The following is a 25,530-nucleotide window of genomic DNA, read 5'->3' on the forward strand; positions in this document are numbered from 1 at the left end:
GGAAAAGGAGAGCAACATGTTTCTAACCTTGCTGAGTACTCTAGGCTGTGCCTTACTGTTGTCCTTAGAATAGAAATCTGAGAGTGTCATTCTATCTAGCACATGAGCTCTCCTAGCATTTTTTTCTCTTGGTCATTTAAAAACATTATTTGGTAGTCATTTCAAACTCCCAGGAAGCTGTGTGCTTATATACTTATACACAGATGTCTTGCATAGCTTGTATGCACAATCCTCAGTTTTAATATGTTGCCATGTTGGTTTTTATCACCTTTTTATTTCTGAACCATTTTCAAGTATCTGGTACCTCTGGTACACTTTCATCCTTCAGTACTGAATAAGAAGAAGGCGGCTTTTTTTTTTTTTTTTTTTTTTTTTATAGCCACATTGTAGTAAGCAAATGCAGAAAATTCAAGAATCTGTTTGTTAGCCAGGCATGGTGGCACACACCTTTAATCCCTCTTGGCAACAGGAGTCAGAGGCAGGTGGATCTCTGTGAATTTGAGGCTATTCTGTTCTACATATGGAGTTCCAGTAAAGACCCCATCACAAACAAACAAAAAGAATCTGTTTGTCTTAACTCCATGGACTACCTGTTTGTCAGTTTCAGTCTGATGTGATTATGTTTGTGTGATCGACAAGCTAGTGATAGGTTTGTGAATCCCATGTTAAGAGAGCAACTTCTAGTTTAGCTTCCCATTAGAAAAGAATTGCTGCTGGTGTCTGTAGAATGGTTCGCTAAGAGTAGTGTTACACATTTTCCATGTCATGCAAGTAAGGCTGGGTGGGCCAGCTCCATTCTGTAGATAGGAAAATGATGTCTAGAACTAAGTATTGACAGACTTTTTAGATTTTCAGTGGATTCAGAAGTGAGAGTTGGAGTTAGGTGACCTCCTTGGATGCCCTGCCACACAGATAGCTGTTGATGGCCTCCATGAGTAAGGAAAAAGGTAGAGAACTGGAGTGGAAGAGGGGGGTGTGTTGTTGAAAGGGCAGAGACTGCTGTCATAACCCTGAATGTGCTCTTCAAGTACCCTGTGAAGCTTGTCTGTCTCGTTCCAGGAAGCTACTTTGCAAGAGATGCTGCCTATTCCCACCACTACAGCAAATCCGACACACACTCCCACTCCATGTTCCTGGCCCGGGTGCTGGTGGGAGACTTCGTCAGAGGCAACGCTGCCTTCGTCCGCCCTCCAGCCAAGGAAGGCCAGAGCAATGCCTTCTATGACAGCTGTGTGAACAGCATGTCCGACCCAACCATCTTTGTGGTTTTTGAGAAGCACCAGATCTACCCCGAGTACCTCATCCAATACTCTACCTCCTCAAAGCCCCCAGCTGGACCCTCTATCTTTGTTGCCCTGGGCTCCTTGTTCAGCAGCCGACAGTGAGTGTGGCCAGGACACATTAGGCCTTAATGGCATATCTGTCTGGGAGAGCTGTTTAGAAAGTCTTTCTTATTTTAACAAAACTTTTAATGAACTCTTGTTTAATGTTGGCTTCTCAGTGAAGTTACCTTTTTTTTCCCCCTCCCCTAGTGCTGGGGATGGAACCCAGGGCCTTGTGCTTGCTAGGTAAGCCCTCTACCACTGAGCTACACCCCCAGCCCTTTTAAAATGCTTTTATTATGAGGTAGGGTTTTGCTAAATTACATTCTGCCTCAGTCTCCTGGGAAGCTGAAATTACAGGCCTATGTTACCAGGCCTGACTTGAAGCCACAAACTTAATCTCTGGCTGATAAAAGTTTCAGTTTTTAGGTCCTTTCAGGTTGGCTTATGATCTCACCAGTAATGATTGTGAGCCCAGGTTTGCCTTTTAATAATGTTAGCATTGTATTTTAACTCTTGATTGACTTTGATGTTTATAAAGACCAAGCACAGAACTTCTATGTACTGTTTTATGGATTTGTTAAAACTTTAGGAGTTTATGTCTCTGTAACAATTCTGGTTTTGGAGGGTCTTGTGGTCCATTTTGCTTTTTGTCAGAGTAACATAGTGGCCTTTAGGGAAGGGAACTAGAGGGATGACCTCAGCATTGCTGTCACTTTTGCCCACTGCTTTGGCACTAACCCAGGCAATTTTTGGTGTAAATGGAGCACAATTCCCTCTGGCAGAGACATAGACATAGATGAGTGTCCCCCTGAGTCCTGGGCTTGGCCCACAAGTGCCTGTACCCAAATTCCTTAAGCACACTGGACACCTTCCAGGTTTGGATTTTATGTCCCAATGAGATTGCCAGTGCTGCAAATGTCACATGAGAGTATGGAAATAAAACACTATCTGAAGTAGATGAAGACTGGAGTTCATTTTTCAGAGTCTGTTTATAGAGAGTACCAGGCCCTTTCCTGGGTGTTGGGATTATCTTGGTCCTTTGGGCTAATAGAACCACCTATAGTGGTTTTAATGCGTACTAGGCATTTGTTGTTCAAGGTTTTGGAGACTAGGAGGTTAAAAATCAAGGTGCCTATAGATTCATGGTAAGGATCATTCCTCATAGCTGGACATCTGTGTCCTAGGCCCTTTATTATATAAGGGTGTTAATCTCACTGATGAGGACTTCCTGCTCTGGACCTAATCACCTAGAGAACCTACATTCCCAAACCATCACCAGTGAGTATAAACAGTGTCCTTTAACCTGTGTTATTATAAATTTATTAGAAATTTCCAATACATCTCTTTGCCCTTACTTCAGAAATCAAAGCATAATGAGTCTTTGGAGCCACTTTGGAGACTGAGTGTCCATACTCATTATTCTCTGAAACTCATGAATCACAAGAAGCTATAAAGGTCAGTGCCAGTGCTGTCAGGAGCATTTACCTGAGTGTCCCTGCACTTTAGAATACTTCTGCCCGGAGGTCAGGACTTCCTTTGACACCATACTCCCTTATTTAAATACTCCTTTATTTAATCTCAGTTCCAAGAAAACCATGCTTTGAACCACACTGGCAATGTCAAAATGAAGCATGACATTTATTAAACATTTAGGAATTATGATGTCAGTAACTTATGCTCACATGCCATGTACTAATCATCCTAAGATAATGGTATCTTTAAACATTTCATCTCCCTTCTCCCCGCCGAGAGGCTTTTGTTTGAATCCTGGGCACCCTTCTAACAGTGATCTGCAGATGTTACCATTACAAGGTGCTCCGTTTTTCCCATGTACCTTCTAGGTCAGCGTGACACAATCTTGATGTAGACTCCATTTTTAGGGCCTAGGGCAGATCTGGAGTCTAGCTGAAGTGGAACCTAAAGTAGAGTAAATTAAAATATTCATCAAAGTTAACCATATCCACCAGAAAACTTCCTTCACCTGAAGCTGTTGGCTGGGAGACAAGACCTTTGGGGTTCAGAAGGAGCCAGAGGGGGAGTCCCTGGCTTCTGTACGGAAAGCTGCACAGCCTAAAGTCGTCAGTGGCAGTTATGAGATGCTGTTGTACTGAGAGTGATGATAATAAGAAAATACAGCCTGGGGTAATGGGCCAGCACTTAGCCCAGCACAAAACGTACGTTCATCTCCCTTAACATGGAGGATGGGATGGAGGCTGCTGTTTTCGTCATACTCTTCGATCAAGAGATAGGCTTCCCTGAGGGGAGAGGGACTAGCCTGGCCCTGGAAGAGGCTGATGGACTGTGGGGCAGAGAAGCATTGTGGGCCCCTCCATGGAATACCAGACCCTTACCTGGGTCTCAGGGCTAGCTTCAAAGTGGAACTTGTGCAAGACCTGGAGTAGCGTCAGCTTGACCACCAGCAGCCCCAGCCGCACCCCGAGGCAGCTCCTGGGAGGTACATGAAGGGCTTCTGCTGAAGCCAGGCCTCTGCTGTGAACCTGTAGGTCATATGAAGGTTACAGTTGGCCTGAAACACCTGCTAAATCAGTGGTTCTCAGCCCTCCTAATGCTGTGACCCTTTAACATAGTTCCTCATGTTGTGGTGACCCCCAAACCTAAAATTATTTCATTGCTTTCATAACTTCATAACTAATTTTGCTATTGTTATTAATAGTAACGTAAATATCTGATGTGTAGGATATCTGACATGTGAGCCCAAAAGGGGTTGAGACCCACAGGTTCAGGCCCCTGATCTAAAGTCCCATTTTTGGCTGAGTGACCCCTTCACCTGAGATCCCTTTCTTCCATCAGGGCCGACAAGATCCTGTGTACAGGACTGTCCTCAAGGCTCTGGGTAGCTGGTAGCCTCTGATCATCATGCCTTACTACTTCTCCTTGGCACTTCGTCTTAGTCTTAGAAGCACTGTTCCATTCAGACAATCACTGAGTGTACCCTCTCACCTCACCTAGGGAGTCATCATCATCCAAGTGTGTGGTAAGGCCAGGCTACAATCTGAAATCCAGGGCTTGACCAGCATATCTTGACCTATCATGTCTCACCTCCCCTCACACTGGACCACACAGCGAAATTTGTAGGCAATTTAGCCACATCCTTGAAGCTGCCTCAGGGACCCAATCTGCTATCTCATTGAAAACTGGCATCTGCTTCCCCACCACACTGGCTTTGCTGGTCAGGATGTGGGAGGCTTGAGCCCCTGGAAGCCTCCAGATTTGGACTGATGGCAGAATGATTAGACTTGCTATCAGATCTCATCCCTAGTTCTGTGGAGACTGGCACTGATCTGTGCCAGCCAGCTTGCCCACTTTGACCACGTCTGAGTTTGACCACATCCTGGGAGCCCCACAGCTACTGTTTCTGGTTATGAATCTTTGCCACATTTGCAGGCCCCACTGAGGTGGGAGATGCTAGTTACTGTCACCCCCTGAGCACATTGTAGAGGTGGGCTGGGCTCAGGTGGCGCCAGTAAGAGGAGAAGCACAGCTACTCCTTACCTGCCTCCCTGCTGGGTCAGAGAGGAAGGAAAAGTGATGACTCTGACAAGGAACAGGGCATGAGGGCTGCCCAGATATTTATACCACAGAGCCTAGACACGAAATTGACAGTGGACCAGAACTGTGTCCATGAAAGGAAGAGGATCCAGGTCTACTGGATCTCATGAATTTAGGTTTAAAGGGCAGCTATGCTGATCTGGACGCACTGTGTGGAAGGGACGTTTTGTTGATTTCTTGTGTGCACACAAAATATAACCATGCAAGGTGGAGAGATGGTTCCATGGTTAAGATCATATACCATTCTTGTAGAGGACTAGAGTTTGGTTCCGGGTATCTGTGTTGGGCAGCTCCCACCTGCCTATAGCTCTAGCTCCATGGGACCTGATGCTCTTCTGTCCTCCATAGGTATCTATACTCACATGCACACAATATACATAATTAGAAATGAAATCTAAAAATCTAAAACAACAACGGCAACAAGCAACCCTGCCTCCTGTGTCCTGCCCTCGACAAACAAAAGATAGTGATCCTGTGTGCATTACTGCTGTCATGCTAGACTTCTGGATTCAGTTTTTTCTTTGGAAACAATGCCGCACAACCTATCTGAATTGATGTGATCCTTGTCCAGGAATGACTATACCCCTGTCTCCTGGCTGCTTACGCCATGACAAAATTTTTATCCCATACCCTCACATCCCTCAAGGACTCCTGTTGTAGACAGAATTCACTTACCTTTCAGGGTTAAAGGTCTCAGGGTACGGCCAGTGCTCTGGGTCACGGTGTAGGGCACCCACAGCTATCTCCAGCACTGTACCTCAGGGATATGCTGTCCCAGCACCGCACAGTCCTGTGCTGCCTCCCATGTGAACCTGTGGAAGACAGATGCAGGAAACCTTGCCATGTGCAATCAGGTAGGGGCTTCAGGTTGTCATGGGGCCCAAGATGGGGTGTGGAGTGATGCTGGAGACAGGCGATCCAGCCCTCTTCCCAGGGTGAACCATACAGAAACCAAGCTGTTGTACCCAAACCCTCTACTCCCAAGGAGCCTGCAGTCTCATGTCTGTGACATGCATGGCTGTTGGAGATAATGCATCATCCATGGGCTGAGTGCTGGAAAGCCCTCCGTGTACCTGGGAGTTGCAGAGGTGCCTTCTGGGGGCTGTGTTCAGGCCAAGCTACTGCCTCTCTTGTTTTCTCACTTACAGTTAACCCTCCTCTTATTACCCCTTTCACTTCATGTCCTCTCATCTGGTAGCAGAGCCCTGTTGTCTGGATTCTGTCCCTGTCCCCCACTCCATGGTTGGTCCTCATGATAAGATTGTGAAAATACTGGGGGGCCCATCTTGTGGACCTGCAACCTACATCTTAACTTAGCCCATACGTCCCTTGACTAATAGTGGATCGTTCACTAACGGATGATCCTGGTTGGCAACTTAACTACATCTGGAGTTAACTGGAACCCAACGAGCTGGATACACTTGTGAGCTACTTTTCTTGGTTGGATTATTTGAGATGGGAGACCCACCCTAAACCTGGGCCATACCTCTGCTCACCACCAACATAAAAGGACATGGAAGAAGTAAGCTTTGCTTTTTGCCTGCTTGTCCTCACTCTCACTGGCAAGTTCATCTATCCTGTTTCACTGCTTCACTGGTGTTAGAACCTGTTTCTTCAGGATTCCAATGCAGATTGAAAACCTTAAGCTGTCTAGAACTTCCAGCACCAGGCTGGGACCACTGAGACCTCCACTCTCATGGACTCAACAACTCCCAGGGTCTTTTTCTTTCAGGAGACAGCCGCTGTCAGCCTCCTCAGACCACAGCCGTAAGCCACTCTAATAAGTCCCACGGATGTATATTCTCATTCTATCAGTTCTGTTACGTTAAAGGAATCCTGACTAATAACAGTGATATTTCATGGAATAAAGCTGTGACTAGAAGAAAACAGATCAGAAACAGGAAGCTGGAAGCATTTTGGGATGCACAGGCATTGCTAGTTCGGAACGGATAGCTGGGACTAGGATCATGAGCAGGTAAGGGAGCGAGAGCTGCCCCTACAGCATGAGGTATCTGCCCACTCGGGCTGCATGGAGTGTGGAGCCAGGGATTTGAGACCAGAGCTGGGTCTTCTGAGCCGCCTTACTGGCTCTCCCCCAGGAGCCTGTCTGTGATGACTGTTGTTGGTTCTCAGAGTTCTATGTCTTGTCTGACCACAGCTTCCTACAACCGTTACTTAAGAAATGCATGAATCCTGTCGTTTTATTCAGAAGATAGTGTCCTTTGCTTTACAGAAGGTTTTCAGTTTCATGAGGTCCCATTTATTGATTGTTGCTCTTAGAGCCTGTGCTGTTGGTGTTCTTTTCAGGAAGTTGTCTCCTGTACCAATGAGTTCAAGGCTCTTCCCTACTTTTTCTTCTAACAAGCTTAGTGTGTCTGGTTTTATTTTTTTCTTTTCTTTCTTTCTTTATTTTTATTATTAGTTGCATTATATTAACTTTGTATCCCAGCTGTATCCCGCTCCCTCATTCCCTCCCAATCCCACCCTCCCTCCCTCATCTTCTCCCTGCCCCTTTCCAAGTCCACTGATAGGGGAGGTCCTCCTCCCCTTCCATCTGAACTTGTTTTATTAGGTATCTTCAGGACTGGCTGCAAAGTCCTCCTCTGTGGCCTAGCAGGGCTGCTCCGACCTTGAGGGGTGGGGAGGTCAAAGAGCCTGCCATTGAGTTCATGTTGAAATAGTCCCTGTTCCTTTTATTAGAGAACACACTTGGATACTGAGCTACTATGGGCTACATCCGACCAGGGGTTCTAGGTTATATCCATACATGGTCCTTGCTTGGAGAAACAGTCTCATAAAAGACCCCTGTGCCCAGATATATTTGATCTTTGTGGAGCTCCTGTCCTCTCCAGGTCATATTAACTCCCCCTTCTTTCATATGATTCCCTGTACTCTGCCTAAGGTTTGGTTATGAGTCTCAGTATCTGCTTTGATACACTGCTAGGTAGAGTCTTTCAGAGGCCCTCTGTAGCAGGCTCCTGGCCTGTTACTTGTTTTCTCCTACATCCAATGCCCATCCCATTTGTCTTTCTAGGTGAGGATTGATCATCCTACCCCAGGTCCTCTTTCTTGATTATCTTCTTTATGTGGATAGATTTCATTATGTTTATCATATCTTATAGGTCTAAATAAGTCAGTATGTACCATGTGTGTCTTTCTCCTTCATGGGATATTTCACTCAGAATGATCTTTTCAATCCCATCATTTGCCTGCAAATTTCATGATTTCCTTGTTTTTAATTGCTGAGTAGTATTCCATTGTGTAAAAATACCACAATTCTGTATCCATTCCTTAACTGAGGGGACATCTAGATTATTTCCAGGTTCTGGCTATTACAAATAAAGCTGCTACAAACATGGTTGAGCAAATGTCCTTGTTGTGTACTTGAGCATATTTTGGACATATGCCTAGGAGTGGCATAGCTGGGTCTTGAGGAAACGGTCTTTCTAATTGTCTGAGAAAGCGCCAGATTGCTTTCAAAAATGGTTGTACCAGTTGGCATTCCAACCAGCAATGGAGGAGGGTTCCCCTTTCTCCACAACCTCTCCAGCATGTGTTGTCATTTGAGTTTTTGACTTTAGCCATTTTGATGGGTGTATGGGTCTCAGGGCTGTTTTGATTTGCATCTCTCTGATGGTTGAGGATGTTGAGCATCTCTTTAAGTGTATATTCCTCTACAGAGAATTCTCTGTTTAGAATTCTCCATTTTTAATTGGATTGCTTGATTTATTGCTTTTTAACTTCTTTAGTTCTTTATATATTCTGGATATCAGCCCTCTGTCAGATAAAGGGTTGGTGAAGATCCTTTCCCAGTCTGTAGGCTGTCATTTTGTTCTGACAACAGTGTCTTTTGCTTTACAGAAGCTTTTCAGTTTCATGAGGTCCCATTTATTGATTGTTGCTCTTAGAGCCTGTGCTGTTGGTGTTCTGTTCAGGAAGTTGTCTCCTGGGCCAATGAGTCCTAGGCTGTTGCCCACTTTTTCTTCTAACCAATTTAGAGTATCTGGTTTTATGTTGAGGTCTTTGATCCACTTGGACTTTAGTTTTGTGCAGGGTGATAAATATGGATATATATTCATTTTTCTGCATGTAGACATCCAGTTGGACCAGCACCATTTGTTGAAGATGCTGTCTTTTTTTCCATTGAATAGTTTTGGCTTCTTTGTCAAAAATCAAGTATTCATAGGTGTGTGGGTTTATTTCTGGGTCTTCTATTCGGTTCCATTGATCCTCCTTTTTGTTTCTATGCCAATACCATGCAGTTTTTATTACTATTGCTCTGTAGTACAGCTTGAGGTCAGGGATGGAGATACCTCCAGATGATCTGTTGTTGTACAGGATCGTTTTGGTTATGTTGAGATCTTTAATTCACTTGGGCTTTAGTTTTGTGCAGGGTGATAAATATGGATCTATTTGCATTTTTCTGCAGGTAGACATCCAGTTAGACCAGCACCATTTGTTGAAGATACTTTCTTTCTTTCTTTTTTTTTTTTCCATTTTTTGGGGTCTTCTATTCTATTCCATTGACCCACCATTCTGTTTCTATGCCAGTACCATGTAGTTTTTATTACTATTGCTCTGTAGTACACCTTGAGATCAGGGATGGAGATACCTTCAGATGATCTATTGTTGTACAGGATGGTTTTGGCAATTCTGGGTTTTTTGTTTTTCTATATGAAGTTGAGAATTTTTCTTTCAAGGTCTGTAAAGAATTGTGTTGGTATTTTGATGGGAATTGCATTGAATCTATAGATTGCTTTTGGCAGAATGGCTATTTTCACTATGTTAATCCTACTGATCTATGAGCACAGGAGATCTTTCCATCTTCTGATATCTACAGACTGGGAAAGAATCATCAACAACCCTATATCTGACAGAGGGCTGATATCCAGAACATATAAAGAACTAAAGAAGTTAAAAAGCAACAAATCAAGTAATCCAATTAAAAAAATGGGGTATAGAGCTAAACAGAGAATTCTCTGTAGAGGAATATAGAGAAACACTTAAAGAAATGTTCAACGTCTTTAGTCATCAGGGAAATGCAAATCAAAATGACCCTGAGATTTCACCTTACACCCATCAGAATGGCTAAGATCAAAAACTCAAGTGACAATACATGCCTGGAGAGGTTGTGGAGAAAGGGGAACCCTCCTCCATTGCTGGTGGGAATGTAAACTTGTACAGCCCCTTTGGAAATCAATCTGGTGCTTTCTCAGACAATTGGGAATACGGCTTCCTCAAGATCCAGCTATACTACTCCTAGGCATATGTCCAAAAGATGCTTAAGTACACAACAAGGATATTTGCTCAACCATGTTCATAGCAGCTTTATTCGTAATAGCCAGAACCTGGAAACAACCTAGATGTCCCTCAGTTAAGGAATGGATACAGAAATTGTGGTACATTTACACAATTTGCTCAGCAATTAAAAACAAGGAAATCATGAAATTTGCAGGCAAATGGATGGAACTAGAAAAGATCATCCTGAGTGAGATAACCCAGAAGGAGAAAGATACACATGGTATATACTCACTTATAAGTGGATATTAGACATATAATATAGGATAAACATACTAAAATCTGTACACCTAAAGAAGCTAACCAAGAAGGAGGACCCTGGGTAAGTCAATCCTTACTCAGAAAGACAAATAGGATGGACATTGAAAGAAGGAGAAAACAGGAAACAGGACAGAACCTACCACAGAGGGCCTCTGAAAGACTCTACCCAGCAGTGTATCAAAGCAGATGCTGAGACTCATAACCAAACTTTGGGAACAGTGCAGGGAATCTTATGAAAAAAAAAAAAGGGGGGGGGAGATAGTAAGACCTGGAGAGGACAGGAACTCCACAAGGGGAGCAACAGAACCAAAAATCTGGGCACGGGGGTCTTTTCCGAGACTGATACTCCAACCAAGGACCATGCATGGATATAACCTAGAAATCCTGCTCCAATGTAGCCCATGGCAGGTCAGTATCCAAGTGTGTACCCTAGTAAGGGGAACAGGGACTGTCTCTGACATGAACTGATTGGCTGGCTCTTTGATCACCTCCCCCTGAGGGGGGAGCAGCCTTGGCAGGCCACAGAGGAGGACAATGCAGCCAGTAGTGATGAGACCTGATAGACTATATCAGTGGACTTGGAGAGGGGTGTGGGAGGAGATGAGGGAGGGAGGGTGGAATTGGGGGGGAATGAGGGAGAGGGCTACAGCTAGGATACAAAGTGAATAAACTGTAATTAATATAAAAAATAAAAATTTAATGAAAAAAGAAAGCAAGCAAGCAAGCAAGAAAGAAAGCACGAACGCCATTCCCTGCAACGCAAGCCCAACACAGCTCTCTTGAGTTTTGCCTTATTCCCGTGGGCCAGGCTAACCTAACTGGCTCTACACAAGTCTATGGCCATATGAGTCCACCCTTGGAGCTGAGCACGGAGAGCACCTGGGTCTACTGAAATGTCTTGTCTCTTCCTTCGGGTCCTTGCCCAGTAAGGTAGGACTCAGATGTAAAGCTACCATTTGCTTTAGTAGTAGAAACAAAGCCAACTACTCTGCCCAAGCTTGAGGTAGAACAGACAGTTGTCAACTATTGAGTCCCTTCAAGTCCTTTCCTTACCTGTAGCCACCACATCCCAGCCTCTTCTCTACTCGTGCCACCACTGGAACCCAGAGTCCAAACCCTGTAAAGTCCTTGCCTGACTGCCCCACCCCGAGCTTCTCTTCAGGGTGCTGTTCTGCTTTGGGACTAGAAATGAGCTCTGGAAATCCAAGTAGAGGCAGAGTGCAGGCCTGCTTTCCTTACTTTAGGGTGCAAACATGTGATCTTTAGCCTTTTGATCTTGAGAACAGCCTCTTATGGGTTCTGTCAGAGTCTATAGAGAATGTTAAAGGATGGGGTAAAGCCTTTTTCTGGAAAAGGGTGGAGTTACAGGTACTGTTTTCGTGTTATCACCGCCCTCTTTAATATTCTCTCTAACCACAGCTGGGACTGTGGTGGTCTATGGGTTTCTCTCTAAATCTACCTGCCTATCTCAGTACACAAAGACCCTTCCTCGTCCTCCTCTCTTCAGACGTTTCCCATTTGCAGGTGAACTGAGGCATGGGTGCCCTCTGTGTGCCTTGCGCTGGGGTGTGTAGGTACCTTTCAAGGACTGGTTTCTGGTAGGGGTGCATGGATTGTTCTCAACTTTCTTAGGCTTTCATTCACAATCAAACCTCTTCTAATTACCCCCAGCTTCTCCCATTTCCTTTCCTCCCATCTGGTGGTCCATCCCTGCTGTCTGGTTTATCTCCTCCTCCCATGGATGGTCCTCATGCCAAGACCCTCAAAGGTGTTAGGTGGTCCACCCAATGGATATCCGGCAGCTTTTATTTTACTTGGCCCTTCTGGGCCACTGACTGTCATTCATGAATGAAGCTGTGACTAAGAGAAGGAAATGGGAGACAAGAAATCCAGAAAATCAGCCCATGTCAAAGGTCAGCCACAGGACACCTTCCCTGTGTAGAAAAGTCCTGGTTCTGCTACATGGCCAGGATAGTGGGGGCTGCAAGCTCCTTCCGTCTGCCCGGTTCCAGCTCCCATACCTGCTCACTGCTGCACTTCACTCAGCAAGAGCCTAGAATCAGTGGAAATCCTTCGGGGCTATAAATACTTAGAGCAATATAGAAAGGTGTCTAGAATAAGGGTGTCTGTCCTATAGCTGCTCTGAGAACTCTTGAGTATTCTAATGCTAGAACTGGTCTTGGTGAGGCTGGTTTGTTTTTTATTATTTCATTGTGAATAGACACACAAAACATAAGCTACCGTTTGGACCATCTCCAAGGACACAGCTCTGTAGTATAAGTATGCCCTCTGTTGGGCAGCTATCTCCCTAGGCCAGTGGTTCTCACCCTTCCCATCACGGAGACCCTTTAATACAGTTTCTCATGTTGTAGTAACCACCAACCATAAAATTATTTTTGTTGCTACTTCCCAGCTTGCAGGGAGCCCTACATGCTGGTCCTGGCAGATTCTAGTAGGGACAGAAAGGAGGAGCATGCCATGTGTCTTTTGGAACTGAAGTTGGAAATTTCATATTCCACATACTAGCTGTATGTAATTGTAATTTTGCTACTGTTATGAATTGTAATATCTGTTTTCTGATGGGCTTAGGCAGCCCCTGTGAAAGGTCATTTGACCCCCAAGAGGGGTCATGACCCATAGGTTGAGAACTACTGATATAGAACCAGGACATCTTCTTTATCTAGTAGAAAATATCTAGCCAGATTGTTTGTTTTGTCTGAGCATGTTTTATTTTTCAGAGGTAGATTATATGCATTTGGCATGTGAACATAACATTTCTAGAAGAATCCCAGCTATAGTTTGAATATAAAGTGTTCCCCCAAAAGAGGCATGTGTTTAAAGCTTGACTCTCAGTGCCTTGTTTGTAGGTGGGTCTTCAGGGGAGTCATTGGATTATGGGGCCTCTGAACTTATCCATTGATGGAATTCATAACTTAGTGGCATTGGAAACTAGGCAGTGGGCCTAATTGGAAGATGCTGGTTGGGGGCCTGCCATAGAAGGATCTATCTTGTCCCTAGCCCTTTCTTCTCCCTCTTGTTCCTCTCCCTTTTCTCTTTCTCCCTCTCCCTTTTTCTCTTTTCCTCTCCTCCCACCCTCTCCCCTTATCCCTCCTTTCTTTCTTTCTATCCTCCTTTTCTCCTTTCTGGCTTTCATGAAGTAAGCAGCCTTCCTCCACCATGCCCTTCCACTGATATTTCTGTCTTCCCACAGGCTTGAATGCAATGGAGCAAGCTAACCTTTGATGGAACCGCCTGAAAGCACGAGGCATTACAAATCCTTCTTTAAGTTGTCTATCTCTGATGTTTGTGCCAGCGGTGGGAAGTGGACCAACACAATGCCTAAACTACCACGGTCTCTTCTGGGGAGATGTCACTGAGCAGGGCTGGGAGTTCGTTTTCTTTAGCTTCTTCTGTATTGTTTAGGGTGTGTTTTGTTTTTAGGTAGAAGTGTATTATTTTTGTAATGACTATGAAATTTTAAATAATCCTGGGTCTGGGGCATGGCTCAGTCGGTAGAGTGCGTGCCTTGCCATCACACACACTTGAGTTTGATGATGGGTGTGTGGTGGGCATGTGATCCCACTGCAGGGGAAGAAGAGATAATGTCCCTGGGGACCCCTGGCTTGCAGTCTAACCTAACTGATTAGACTTCAGGCCAGAGACCGACCTGGTGGTGGGTGGTCTTCCTGAGGATGACAGCTGTGATTGTCTGGTCACTTCTACATGTGCATGCTCACCTGCACAACACACTCCCCCTCCCACATACACTAAAGATAATCTGATGCTGGTTTTTTTTTTTTTCAAGTGATAGGCTTAAGCATTCCTAACTTCCTTAGACGTAATACAATTATCAGACAAAGTGCAGTGATATATTGCTTGTTCTCATAAAAGGAATTAAGAGTAACTATGGGCTTCCTCTGTTTTTTAATCTTTCTGTTCTGGGTATCTCAGAAACAGAAAGAAGCCAGGCTAGGACGTCATTTAGATCCCAAGTCTCTGACGTCCTCAGAATGTGGCTTGGAGCTGCCTCCAAAACCTGGAACTTAAAACTCAGCTAGTATGTGGAATATGAAATTTCCAACTTCAGTTCCAAAAGACGCATGGCATGTTCTCATAACTCCTCCTCCTTTCTGTCCCTACTAGAATCTGCCAGGACCAGCATGGAGGGCTCCCTGCAAGCTGGGGAATAGCTGTCCTTGTCAGTGTTGCTGGGGCTCCCGTCTGACTCATGGAAATGTGCTGAGCTCTGCTGCATGAGGCCTACGCTGACCTCACTCTGTCTATTGGGAGGCAGCCTTGGCCCTCTACTTGCCCTGCTGGCTAAGGCAGCCAGGGGTTGGTAAGCTTGGGTGCGTCCGTGGAGCAGCTATTGAATGAGGGGAGGCCATGGAACTGTGCCCGAGCTGGGGGAGGTTGTCATGCTTAGTACCCGGTGTTCCTGCCTAGAGGTGCTTCCTCATCTGTCACCTCTGCATCCCCCATGTTTGTGTGGGAGGAGCAGAACAGACATCACTTTCCACATGAGGAGAGAAGCTCAGGGCAGGATGGACCCCAGCCAGAATCACACAGCAGACCAGGCCAGGCCTCAGGCTGTCCCACACTAGACCTGCCCTGTGTCATGCAGCCCAGGTACTTCCTGTCCCATCAACAAGGGAGATCTTGGCATTTGGTTCCCAGAACAGTGCCTGCACCCATTGGCTATTTAAGGAGGCTTTGGGGCAGTGTGGACATGTTGAAGAGTCTGTCCATGTGGGTTTTATTTTAGAGGCTGTTCCATTTATTCCTTAATGTGTCACCTAGATGAGACCTCATTTTATTCTTTTGAGATAGCACCTTTGTATGTAGCTCAAGCTGGCCTGTAAATCGGGATCCTTCTGCCTCAACAACTCAAGTGCTGTCTGTGTTATAGGGCTGCATCACCACATCTGGCCATGAGATGAATTCTTGATTGGATTTAGATCTAGGAAACGATTTATTATTATTATTATTATTTAATTTGAGATAGGTACTTACTATGCTGTCCTAGCTGACCTGGAACTCTGTCTCTGCTTCCCAGAGCTGGGATTAAAGGTGTGCATACCAAGCCTGAAATGATGTGGTTTTTACCAATTTATATAATTTCTTCCTGCTGGGGAGATACAACTGTTCAGCCCAACCAGTTCTCTCTTTTTAAGGAATCTCAGCAATTCTGGGAAGACCTGACAATCCTCCCCTGGCCTCCTGTCAGTCATTCCTGGGACTGGAAGATGGTCCTTGAAGCAGCCTTGTTCTCTTTTACTACTGAATGTTTGCTTTTGAATTTCATATTTACTTTTGGATTTGCATTTTGCAGTTCATACCAGCTGCCTGCAATTCTCATAGGAGGAAAGCTGGATATAAATAATGATGTTGTTGATGATGATGATGATGGAAGGAGAAGAAGGAGATGAAGAAAAGGAAAAGTAAGAAGAAGAAGAAGGAGAAGAAGAAGAAGAAGAAGAAGAAGAAGAAGAAGAAGAAGAAGAAGAAGAAGAAGAAGAAGAAGAAGAAGAAAAGAAAGGTTTGGACATTAGGTTACTTGTGGCTTCCCAGACAGCCACAGGAGGGCCATAGACTTGGATCTTCTTGCCAGTATCAGAAGACCAAGCAGGGAGCCTTGGAATTGCTGAGCTATCTGTGTCAAGAGACCGGCAATCACAGTGCAGCAGCTTTGTGTATTGCTTCTGGGCCTACACGTTTTCAACTCTACATATACCTGTCATGTTTGTGGTTTGAAACATCCCTTTGATCTATCCTCACATCACAGTTTCTCTGGAAAATGAGGAAAGATATCTCCATATGGTCTGTGTGGTATCTGAAGAAGGGCTGAGTGAAGTTTGTGAGATATGAACAAATGGTTCACGCTGCTCCAGGAAGTCTCCTCCTCCAGGAGGTCTCACTGCCTCCAAGGCACCCTGGCTAAGATGCTTTCCCCTGGGGCACTTGGTTTGGGAGAGTTCGAAAGGAGCATACCTGGTTCTTAATCTGATTCAAAGGTTGGTGTGCTGGTGTGTTAGTGACATGTTTTGAGTACAGAAATGTGTCTAAGAATATAGTATTGGACAGTCACAGCTCAGAGTTCTGGGCTTGAGGCACAAGCCCTCGCTGTGGGGCTGGAGAAAAGGCTCAGCAGTTAAGAACACTTATTGCTCTCTCCAGGTTCCGTTCCTAGCATCCACCTTAGGTGGCTCACAACTTCCTGCAACTCCAATGTCAGGGCTCCCATGCCCTTTGGCCTCTGCTGGTACCTGCAAGCAAGTGCTGCACATAAACCCGCACACACACACACACATGCACATGAAAATAGACAAATCATTAAAAAAAGAAGGCCTTGCTAGTGGTGCAGACAAGCCCATGTGCGCTCATGCATCTGCACATACACATCACACCATAAAAAGAAATAATCTTTGATGGGTGGGGAAGAGGGAGGAAGGATGGGTGGGATTGGGAGGGAATGAGGGAGGAAGCTATAGTTGGGATACAAAGTGAACAAACTATAATTAATTGAATTAAGTAAATTAATTAAAATAAAAACCAAAAAATAAATAAATCTTTGAAAAACGAAATCCTTGCTATGAAGTTTTGTGCAAGAACTCTCATGGGAGAGCTGCAGAGGGCCTGTTGGACATACCAGGGAAGGAACAGTCTAGCCCTAGATGGTCTTCTGCTGAATGTCAGCTCCAAAGGCAGGGACTTTGGCCTGTTTTGTGCATGGGCTAATTTTTTTTAGTGCTTAGCACAGAATATATAGGTAATGGATGAATGAATAAGTGATGGATGGTTGAACCAATGGAAGGGCCGATGGCAGATTCCAACAAAGACTAGGAGGCCAAAGAGACAGGGTTGGGCTGAGAAAAAAAAGGTCATATAAAGGCTGGTGATGTTTGGTAAGGGTAGTTAACCTATAGGAGAATGAGCCAAACTTTTGAGGCCTTGTGTCTGGTGCTCCAAGGGACACAAGGAAACCCAGCCCTGTAGGAATGCGCAATAACAGGTGGCAATAGCCTAAGGATCACTGAAGGTCCCAAACAGTGATGCTCAAGGGGCCGAGGACATACCTGAAAGCTGGTGGGTACATCCTCAGGGTCTCTTTAATCACCAGGTCCAGATAGGGCAGGCCTTCCTGCAGGCTGCGGTACTCCGGGGCTGGCTGAGGCAGGGAGCACACAAAACTAGGCTGTGTTAGGACTCTCACCACTCTTGATCTTTGTCATGAGCCCTTATTCCAACCTAAGCAAACATTTCTGTAAAAGTCCCACCAGATGAAAAGGAGATTCCATCCAGATGGCCTTTTGGTAGCCCCCAGGATGTTCTGCCTGTTTCATTTCTTGGTGTCTTACATTATTGAAGATGAACAAGTGCAGCCTGGGACTTGGGGGTCTGTGGGTGTCACATGGAGAGATCTGGCCTGATGGTTTGTGTTGTTAGCTTGACAGAAGGGAGAGTCACCTGGGAGATGGGCTTGTAGTGTGTTATCTTGCTGGGGTTAACTGAGGGGAGAAGACCCACACACTGTGGGTGACACCATTCCCTGGGCGTGTAGTGGGGAAAGCAAGCTGAGTGCTGGCACGCACGCGTTCATTGCTCTCTTCTGACCGGGAACACGTGACCAGCTGCTGTATTTCCCAATGCCTTGACTTTTGCACCAGGATGGGCCATAACTTGGAACTGTGAGCTAAAATAAACCATCTTCCTTGAAGGTCTGTCAGTATTTTTATCACAGCAGCAGGAAGAGCAACCAAGGCAGGCTCTATGATTATAGTGATGGTCCCATTTACTGGGAGCTGATGGCATGGCTAAGCATGGTAAACCCATGCCCTTGTTTAATCCTCCCAGCAAACCAAGATGGCAGCTCTGCCCCCCCCTCCACTTCAGTGAGGAAGCGGAGGCTCTGAGAGGCTGTCACCTGGGCAGTAATTGGTAGTAACGCTAAGAGACACAGAGAAGTAGCAAAGAGTAAACGCTTGCACCAGTTAGCAAGGATGAAGAGTTGACAAAATCCCCCACAGCTATTCTATACCAGCAAGAAGAGACAGCTCTGACGAAAAGCTGTCAACGGGTATGAAAAGGCAAAACCCAAGAGGAAGAATGTAAGTCACAATGGAAAAAAAATGCAAAACAGTAATATTCTGTTTTACATACATCAGGTTATAAGTTGGAAAAGACTGGTAAATTTTGGGAGTGCAGTTGTCGGGGTTTCCAACAATTGGTGACTCAAGGGGAGGGACAGATTGGTGTGTGTAGTCAGCAGGGTGTGGGTACGGTGGGTGGGGCAGGAGGCACCCCCATCCTGCTGCCGCACACCCTGTGGGGGGTGGGGATTTTCCTGCTTGGCAGATGTTACTGCTCATCTCTGATATGCTCCGGCAGGCTCATGCCTTGAATGCTTGTTTTTCCAGATGGTAGCATTATTTAGAGTACTCAGGAGCCTTTAAGGGGTGGGGCTCCTGTCACCACAGTGACAAAGTAACCTTTTCTTGACTGTTGTTTGTGTCGGGCATTTTGTCATAGCAACGGAGAAAAGAAACTAATACAATGGGTGGCAGCCTCACTGCTTTCAATTAGTTAATGCCACTCCTCATGAATCCCTAATCTGGCGAAGGGCTTTCTTCTGTGGCCCTAGCAAGAGGCAACCCGGCAAGTCCATCCTGCAGCTGTCACTCGCCACAGACCAGCCCCGGGTGGCTTTACTCTGCCTGCAGGAAAGAGGCCCACAATCAGGAGACCACTGGCCACTCTGCCAGGTGGGGCATTGCTAGTCCCCCCGTGAGCATCCTGGGGCAGCTGCAGGGTTACTGGGAAACTGCTATAAATGCAGAAAAGCTAGTGGTGGGACAGGAAGCAGGGTCAGGACACCTAGAGCCTTGAAGTCTATAATAAATACTCTAGCTGATCTATGATGGTTCGGCCACTCAATAAAGCACAGCTGTTAACGATTGCCGCAAATGAATGTAGTTGAATCCCTGCCTGTGAATGCTCATGAAGGCAAGGGAGACAATTATGCTTTGTAATATAAAACGTCACCTATTGCTCGGTTTTCCCGATGCTTTCCCTCCTCTATCCGGGGAACCGTTTCTGTCTGAGGCTCTTACCTGGCTTCCCACTTCTTTCCTAGGCCCTGTGTGTGTGTGGCTGCTGCTCTGTGACTGTTCTCTGGAGACGGCTAAGAACTTCACTGTTGGATCCGTGCTCCGCAGTGGAGTGGGGGAGCACTGGGCCTGGAGGTCGCTTCTTGAGCCCCTGGGCTGCCTCCCCTGGAGGAGTTCTCAGTTACCTTCTCTGTCCTGACCCCTGGACACAGACACAAGAGAAAGGCTGTGAATGGGGCTCACATATGTTACAGTATCTTGGGTTGACCATGGTGGCCATCTTAGTTTCAAGCTGGAAGAGCGTGGGATTAGGCAAAGGGTGCAGAGTTCAGGACTCCTGGAAGTAATGGTCTGCTGTGGGGACTATGGGAAAGGAAGACACCTAGGCTGACTCCGCAGACTATTCCCTTCCCTACCCACCAGCCAGGGTGGGACTAGGGCTCAGGATACCTGTGAACGTCTGGACTCCCTCAGCCCAGCGCAGGCTTAGGGTCTGGGGATACTTTCTCTGCTTTCCATCTCCAGGAGTCTGATTTGTGTTTGTGCTCTCTGGCTATCGTGTTCATAAAACATGAAGTGTGCAGTTTCTGTGGTTCTGCATGTGACTTCGGAAACTGGCTTTGCATGGTATAAAGATGGGTGGAAATTTTCAAGTAAATAATTGAAAATGTAGATTTTTTTTTTATTTACTAAGGATGACACCAAGTAGAAATGAAACATCACCCTGACAAATCATACAGGAGACCATGGAGGAAAGGGAGATGTGCTACACCAGAAAGGTCCACACTTCCTCCTACCTTCTGAGTAAAGAGACCCATGTTTGCATTTTGCTTTAGGCCTCACAAACTGTATAGTCAGCTCTGCAAGATGTGGCCAGTTAGTCCAAGGGGACCAGTGCAGAAATCTGAATCGGGGTAAAAAAAATAAAGCAGTCAGAGGTTGAGCATGAGCTGCTGGTGGCCACCTTCTGCTTTATGGGTTAGTGAGTACAAAACACCAACTGGTTCCAAGAAAGAAAGAAATTAGATGTAAAAAGAGAAGCAGAGGCAAAGGACAGAGATGATTTCCTGGTGCCTCATAGAGTTCCTTTTCCTGTCTGCTATCTGTTCCAGGCAGGTTTCAACTACTTGTGAACAGAGTTTTGAATCCTGCTATCTGTAACCATAAGTGTCCCAACAAATGTAAAAAGAAAGAAAAAAGAAAGCAGAGGAAGGAGAAAGGAAGAAGAAGAGGAAATGAAGGAAGGAGGGAGGAACATGGTGACTACACCACAGCATAGAACTCTCTCTCCCTTCTCTGTATCTATTTATATCTCTCCGTATCTATCTATCTATATCTATTTATATCTATATTTATATTTATATCTCTCCGTATCTATCTATCTATATCTATTTATATCTATCTATCTATCTATCTATCTATCTATCCATCCATCCATCTATTCTAATTAGATCTAGAAGCTGCAGCTGTATCTCTGATGGGTAAATAGTGCTGTCTCCCAACTAAACTTGTGTAATTATAAACTGTCTAAATCTGGCAAAACATGAGAAGCTCACATGGGCTAGCTGACACCTTCAGTAGAAAGTCAGCACCTTCATTCACTCTTTCTCTGCAAGGGCTCTTCACTGCCCCTCAGCTTTGACTCAAGTGCACCTAAGAGCATCCCCTTGATCCAGTGTTCTGAATATGTAGGTACTTGGGCCTATTCTGTCAGGACTTGATGGACTGAGTGGGGGCTTTCTCGAGTGCCCATAAGGTAAGGCGAAACACACCCTTCATTTATATTAAGTCCAGGCAAGCCAACAAAGTTCCAGGCTCTGTCTGGAAGAGCAATAGACTCATCCCTATTTGACCCAGGGATCTTGGGGACACAAAGGGCCTGAGCTGAGGCTACCAGCAGAGGGCAGCAAGTGTATGGTAAATGGGGACTCCTCCGGTCCTGAAAGGGACCTTAGAAATCATCGTATCTGACTTCATGATAGAGAGGAGAAAAAATGAGACCCAGAGGAAACCTGTCAGCCCAGAGCGTGTTCTGGGCATTTCTTTATTCAGCACTCTCGCAGTGAACACCTAAGACAGCTGCTGGGCTTGTGCCAGAGATCCAGAGCGACAAGGACTCTGGTTCTTCCTTTGGGGAACCGCGTTGCTAACAGATGGTGACACTGGTGTTGTAGCGGAGAGACGCAGGAGGAGCGGAGTTTCTCATTCATCCCTTCACCCAGGGCTGTAAGCCCTGTGCCAGGCACAAGAGACGCACAAACACACACCAGCCCATCATCTTCCCAGCATTCCTGTCCACTGGGGTCCAAGCAAGTGGATAAGGGTGAGATGGGAGAACAGAGAAGGGGCACACAGCACTGATGGCTGCCAGGAGGGAGCCACGTCCACACTGACCTTCATAAAGAAAGGTGTGTGGACGGTGCTTCAAACTAGGGTGAAACAAATATTACAGCTCAGTCAGGGGGCTTTGAACCCAATGGGATAGTTGTTTTTAAAGAGTTATGGCTCATCTTGCTTTTAGTGCGATGATGAAATTGTGGTCCTGTTTTAGAAGTAAGATAGAATACTCTGGCTGTGTTAGAGAAATATATACATATATTTGTACCTAGTAAGTCTTCCATAATAAAAAAATCAAATACTAAGTGAAATTTTAAGTAATACAGCAGTGAGTGGGACTGACTGTGCAGAAACCCTGAGCTAGGTACAAGGAATTAAAATGGTTCTGCTAGGCTTAACAAGCGGGGCTCATGTAGCACCCGGGTTGAGCCCCGGGTGATGGCAGTGTGCTGTGCACAGGAGAGAGAAGGAGTCACTTTTGGGTGATCTTGTGTTCCAAGAGAAGATGCCAAAGAGCACCAGGTTGCTGCTGGGTGAGAGGATGTGGTTTTGGGGGGCACCTAGAAACTCACAAACACAAAATGCTGATGCTGATGGAATTTATTTGAAAAGGGCGGGAAGCCTGGTGAAGAAAGGGTCTGTCCTTGGAAGTGCTGGGACGGTGGCTCTGTGAGAAAAGTGCTTGCCACACAAGCGGTGGCTTGTGCCTGTGATCCGGTTCTCAACCTTCCTAATGCTGTGACCCTTCAGTTCAGTTCCTCATGTTGTGGTGACCCCAACCATAAAATATTTTTCATTGCTGCTTTATAACTGCAGTTTCGTTACTGTAAATATCTGATATGTAGGTGGTCTTAGGTTATCCTTGTGAAAGGCTCATTCAACCCCCCCCCCCAACGAGGTCACAACCCACAGGGTGAGGACCACTGCTATAATCCTTACAAGAGTGAGGAAGGGGGCTTGCTGGAGAGACACCTCAGCAGTTAAGAACACTGGCTGCTCTTCCAGAGGACCCGGGATCAATTCCCAGCACCCACACGGCAGGTCACAACTGTCTGTAACTCCAGTTCCAGAGGATCCGGCAACCTCACGCAGACATACATGTATACCAAACACCAAATGTACATAAACATTTTTAAATAAATTATTAAAAAAGGAGAGTGAGGAAGACAAGGGAGGATCTCTGGGTCTTGATGGCCAGCCAGTCTAACCAAATTAACAAGCCCTAGTTTCAGTGACAGACCCTGTTTCAGAGAGAGAAAATGAAACACACACACACACACACACACACACACACACACACACACACACACACGAACGTGTCCTTGGAAGAAAAGGCTGGAGGCCCATTCTAAAGGTTTACAATAGAAATAGCGTCTGTTGGGGCTGGGGAGCCTGCTCAAGGGACTGCTTGTTGTACACACTTGAGGAACTGAGTTCAGATTCCTAGCATCCACTAAAAACCAGACATGGCAACCTGCTCTGAACCCCAGCACTAGGGCAGAAATGGAGGATCCCGGGGCTCACTGACAAGCCAACTTAGCTTTAGCTGACATGGCATGCTCTAGATTTGATGGCAAACCCTGGCTCAAGAAAAAAAAAGTGGGGGGAGGGAAGGGAGAATGACAGCTACCTGATGTTGACCTCTGACTCCATCTGTGCAAACAGGAGTAACCATGCCCTTCTCTCTCTCTTTCCCTCTCTCTTTCCCTCTCTCTTTCCCCCCCCCCCCCTCTCTCTCTCTCTCTCTGCCCTGCCCTCACACACACACACACACACTCATGTCTATCTGTCCACACAGTGGGAGGGGGTAGAGGAATAACACTGAGCTCCGGCTGGCCCACCCCAGGCCCAATTTCTAATAGTTGCTTAATGTTTGTGAGGATGTCTGTAGGAAACTCCTCATCTGTAGCGGGGCAGGGGATAGGGGAATTAAAAGGCAGTGGGCCAGGGTCTTCTTGGCCTGGAGGGCCAGGATGACTTTGAGGGCTGGGTAGAATATCTTTTACTTCCAGCCAGGCAACATGTCAAGTGTCTTAAGTTTTCAGAAGATATCGTTGTAAAGTCATACTGGGTTCTGCAGCCTCCAGACGTAGAGCCTGAAACCCACCTCTCATCCATGAAGTAGGCTCAACTACTCCTGTCCCTGGTCATTCTTTACGGGAGCCGCCACGTTCCACAAGTGCAGGGCACAGGTAAGAATGGATCACACAGCAGCTATGGCCTTGGCCTGGTTGCCAGGGCACCATCAATAGGTCACCTTGATGTTGCACCCCAGTTCACAGGAAGTCAAATGGATGATGAAAATGGCAGTTTCTGGAAATTGTAACACACTGGGTGGTGTTTCTGTTGGGATCCATGACTGGCAAGACTCTACTTGAAAAGACACATCTGTCCTCTGTAAGGAGTGCTGGGAAGAAAGGGAGTCCCTAGGCTTAGCGAAATCATTGCAGCTGGGATCTGCTTTATACAATGAATTTCTATGCTTTTAGAAAGGAGAAAATCAAATATCAAGAAAGTGGAAATTTAGTAAGTGAGTGGGAAATGCCCTGTGTTTACATTCTCACATGAGGAGTCTTTGATTTTCAGGGAGATTTTCATCTATGTTTGATCTTCACTGGACAGTAAATTCTAGTTTTATATCTTTGATTTTTAGCTTCTTAGTCTTAAAAAAAAATTTATTTAGTCAGGCACAGTGGTGCACACCTGTAATCCCAGCACTCTGGGAAGCAGGGGCAGGCAGATCTTTGAGTTCGAGGCCAGCCTGGTCTACAAAGTTAGTCCAGGACAGCCACGGCTACACAGAGAAACCCTGTCTGGAAAAACAAACACAAAATTATTTATTTTATGTATATGTTTTACCTGCAAGTATGTATGTATACCACATGTGTGCCTGATGCTCTGTAAGTTCAGAAAAAGATGTCGGATCCCCTGAAACTGGAGTCATGGATGGTTGTGAGCCACCATGTGGGTGCTGGGAATTGAACCAGGATTCTCTGTAAGAGGTTCTCTTCAAGTGTTGTTGACCCTTGAGCCATTTCTCCGGCTCCCTATATTGAACTGATTAAACACTTTCATTTTTGTTTTGTTTCTTTTCTTTTGATAGGGTCTTTTGCTTTGTAGACTGAGGTGGCCAAGAACTTGTGAACCTCCTACCTTACTTTCCCAACTGCTGGGATTACAAGTGCATTACAAGACACATCTTTTAAGCGGGAAATAGTATTTTTCCCTTTCTTAGTGGTCTTATGTTTCTACATTTAGATTTGTGTGTGTGGGTATTGTGTTCTTTGAAAGTTAGACATATACACTTTCTCATAGACCTACACATATCCACGCATTAGGCGTGTGCACAGATGTGACCAGGAGTGTAAATGAAAATAAGGACATTGACGTAGCACTGATTCACAAAGATTTTTCTCTTGGAGATTCAGGGGCCTAGTAGAAAAATTAACATTTTCTTGTTTTGTCACAGGAAATAAAAGTGGCTGGCTCTGGATTGTCCTTCTGCAGCAGCCTCACATGGCATTGATAAGCCATCCCCCTCCCAGACCCTCCCCTCACCAAAAGCCCACAATGGCTCCTGTGATGTACAAACAGAGCCTAGTGATGTCTCCTTTCTTTCTAGAAGCAGGGAA

The 25,530-nt window shown here is 45.7% G+C and overlaps 2 protein-coding genes across 2 annotated transcripts in view; one reads left to right on the plus strand and one right to left on the minus strand.

The window, feature by feature from the left end:
* Positions 1 to 2,281, plus strand: part of Parp12 (poly(ADP-ribose) polymerase family member 12) — a 37,695-nt gene extending 35,414 nt beyond the window's left edge. The window contains exon 12 of the mRNA XM_021632158.2: positions 1,060 to 2,281. Within this exon, the coding sequence (XP_021487833.1) occupies positions 1,060 to 1,385 (326 nt within the window). The 3' untranslated portion in view covers positions 1,386 to 2,281. The remainder of the gene's footprint in view (positions 1 to 1,059) is intronic.
* Positions 2,282 to 2,352: 71 nt separating this feature from the next.
* Tbxas1 (thromboxane A synthase 1) overlaps positions 2,353 to 25,530 on the minus strand; it is a 149,667-nt gene continuing 126,489 nt past the window's right edge. Inside the window, 6 exon segments of the mRNA XM_060378785.1 lie at positions 2,353 to 3,242; positions 3,677 to 3,780; positions 3,783 to 3,823; positions 5,571 to 5,655; positions 5,658 to 5,707; positions 17,531 to 17,622. Coding sequence (XP_060234768.1) covers positions 3,168 to 3,242; positions 3,677 to 3,780; positions 3,783 to 3,823; positions 5,571 to 5,655; positions 5,658 to 5,707; positions 17,531 to 17,622 — 447 coding nt within the window. The 3' untranslated portion in view covers positions 2,353 to 3,167.

Source organism: Meriones unguiculatus, chromosome 3, assembly GCF_030254825.1.
Source record: "Meriones unguiculatus strain TT.TT164.6M chromosome 3, Bangor_MerUng_6.1, whole genome shotgun sequence".
NCBI lineage: Eukaryota > Metazoa > Chordata > Mammalia > Rodentia > Muridae > Meriones > Meriones unguiculatus.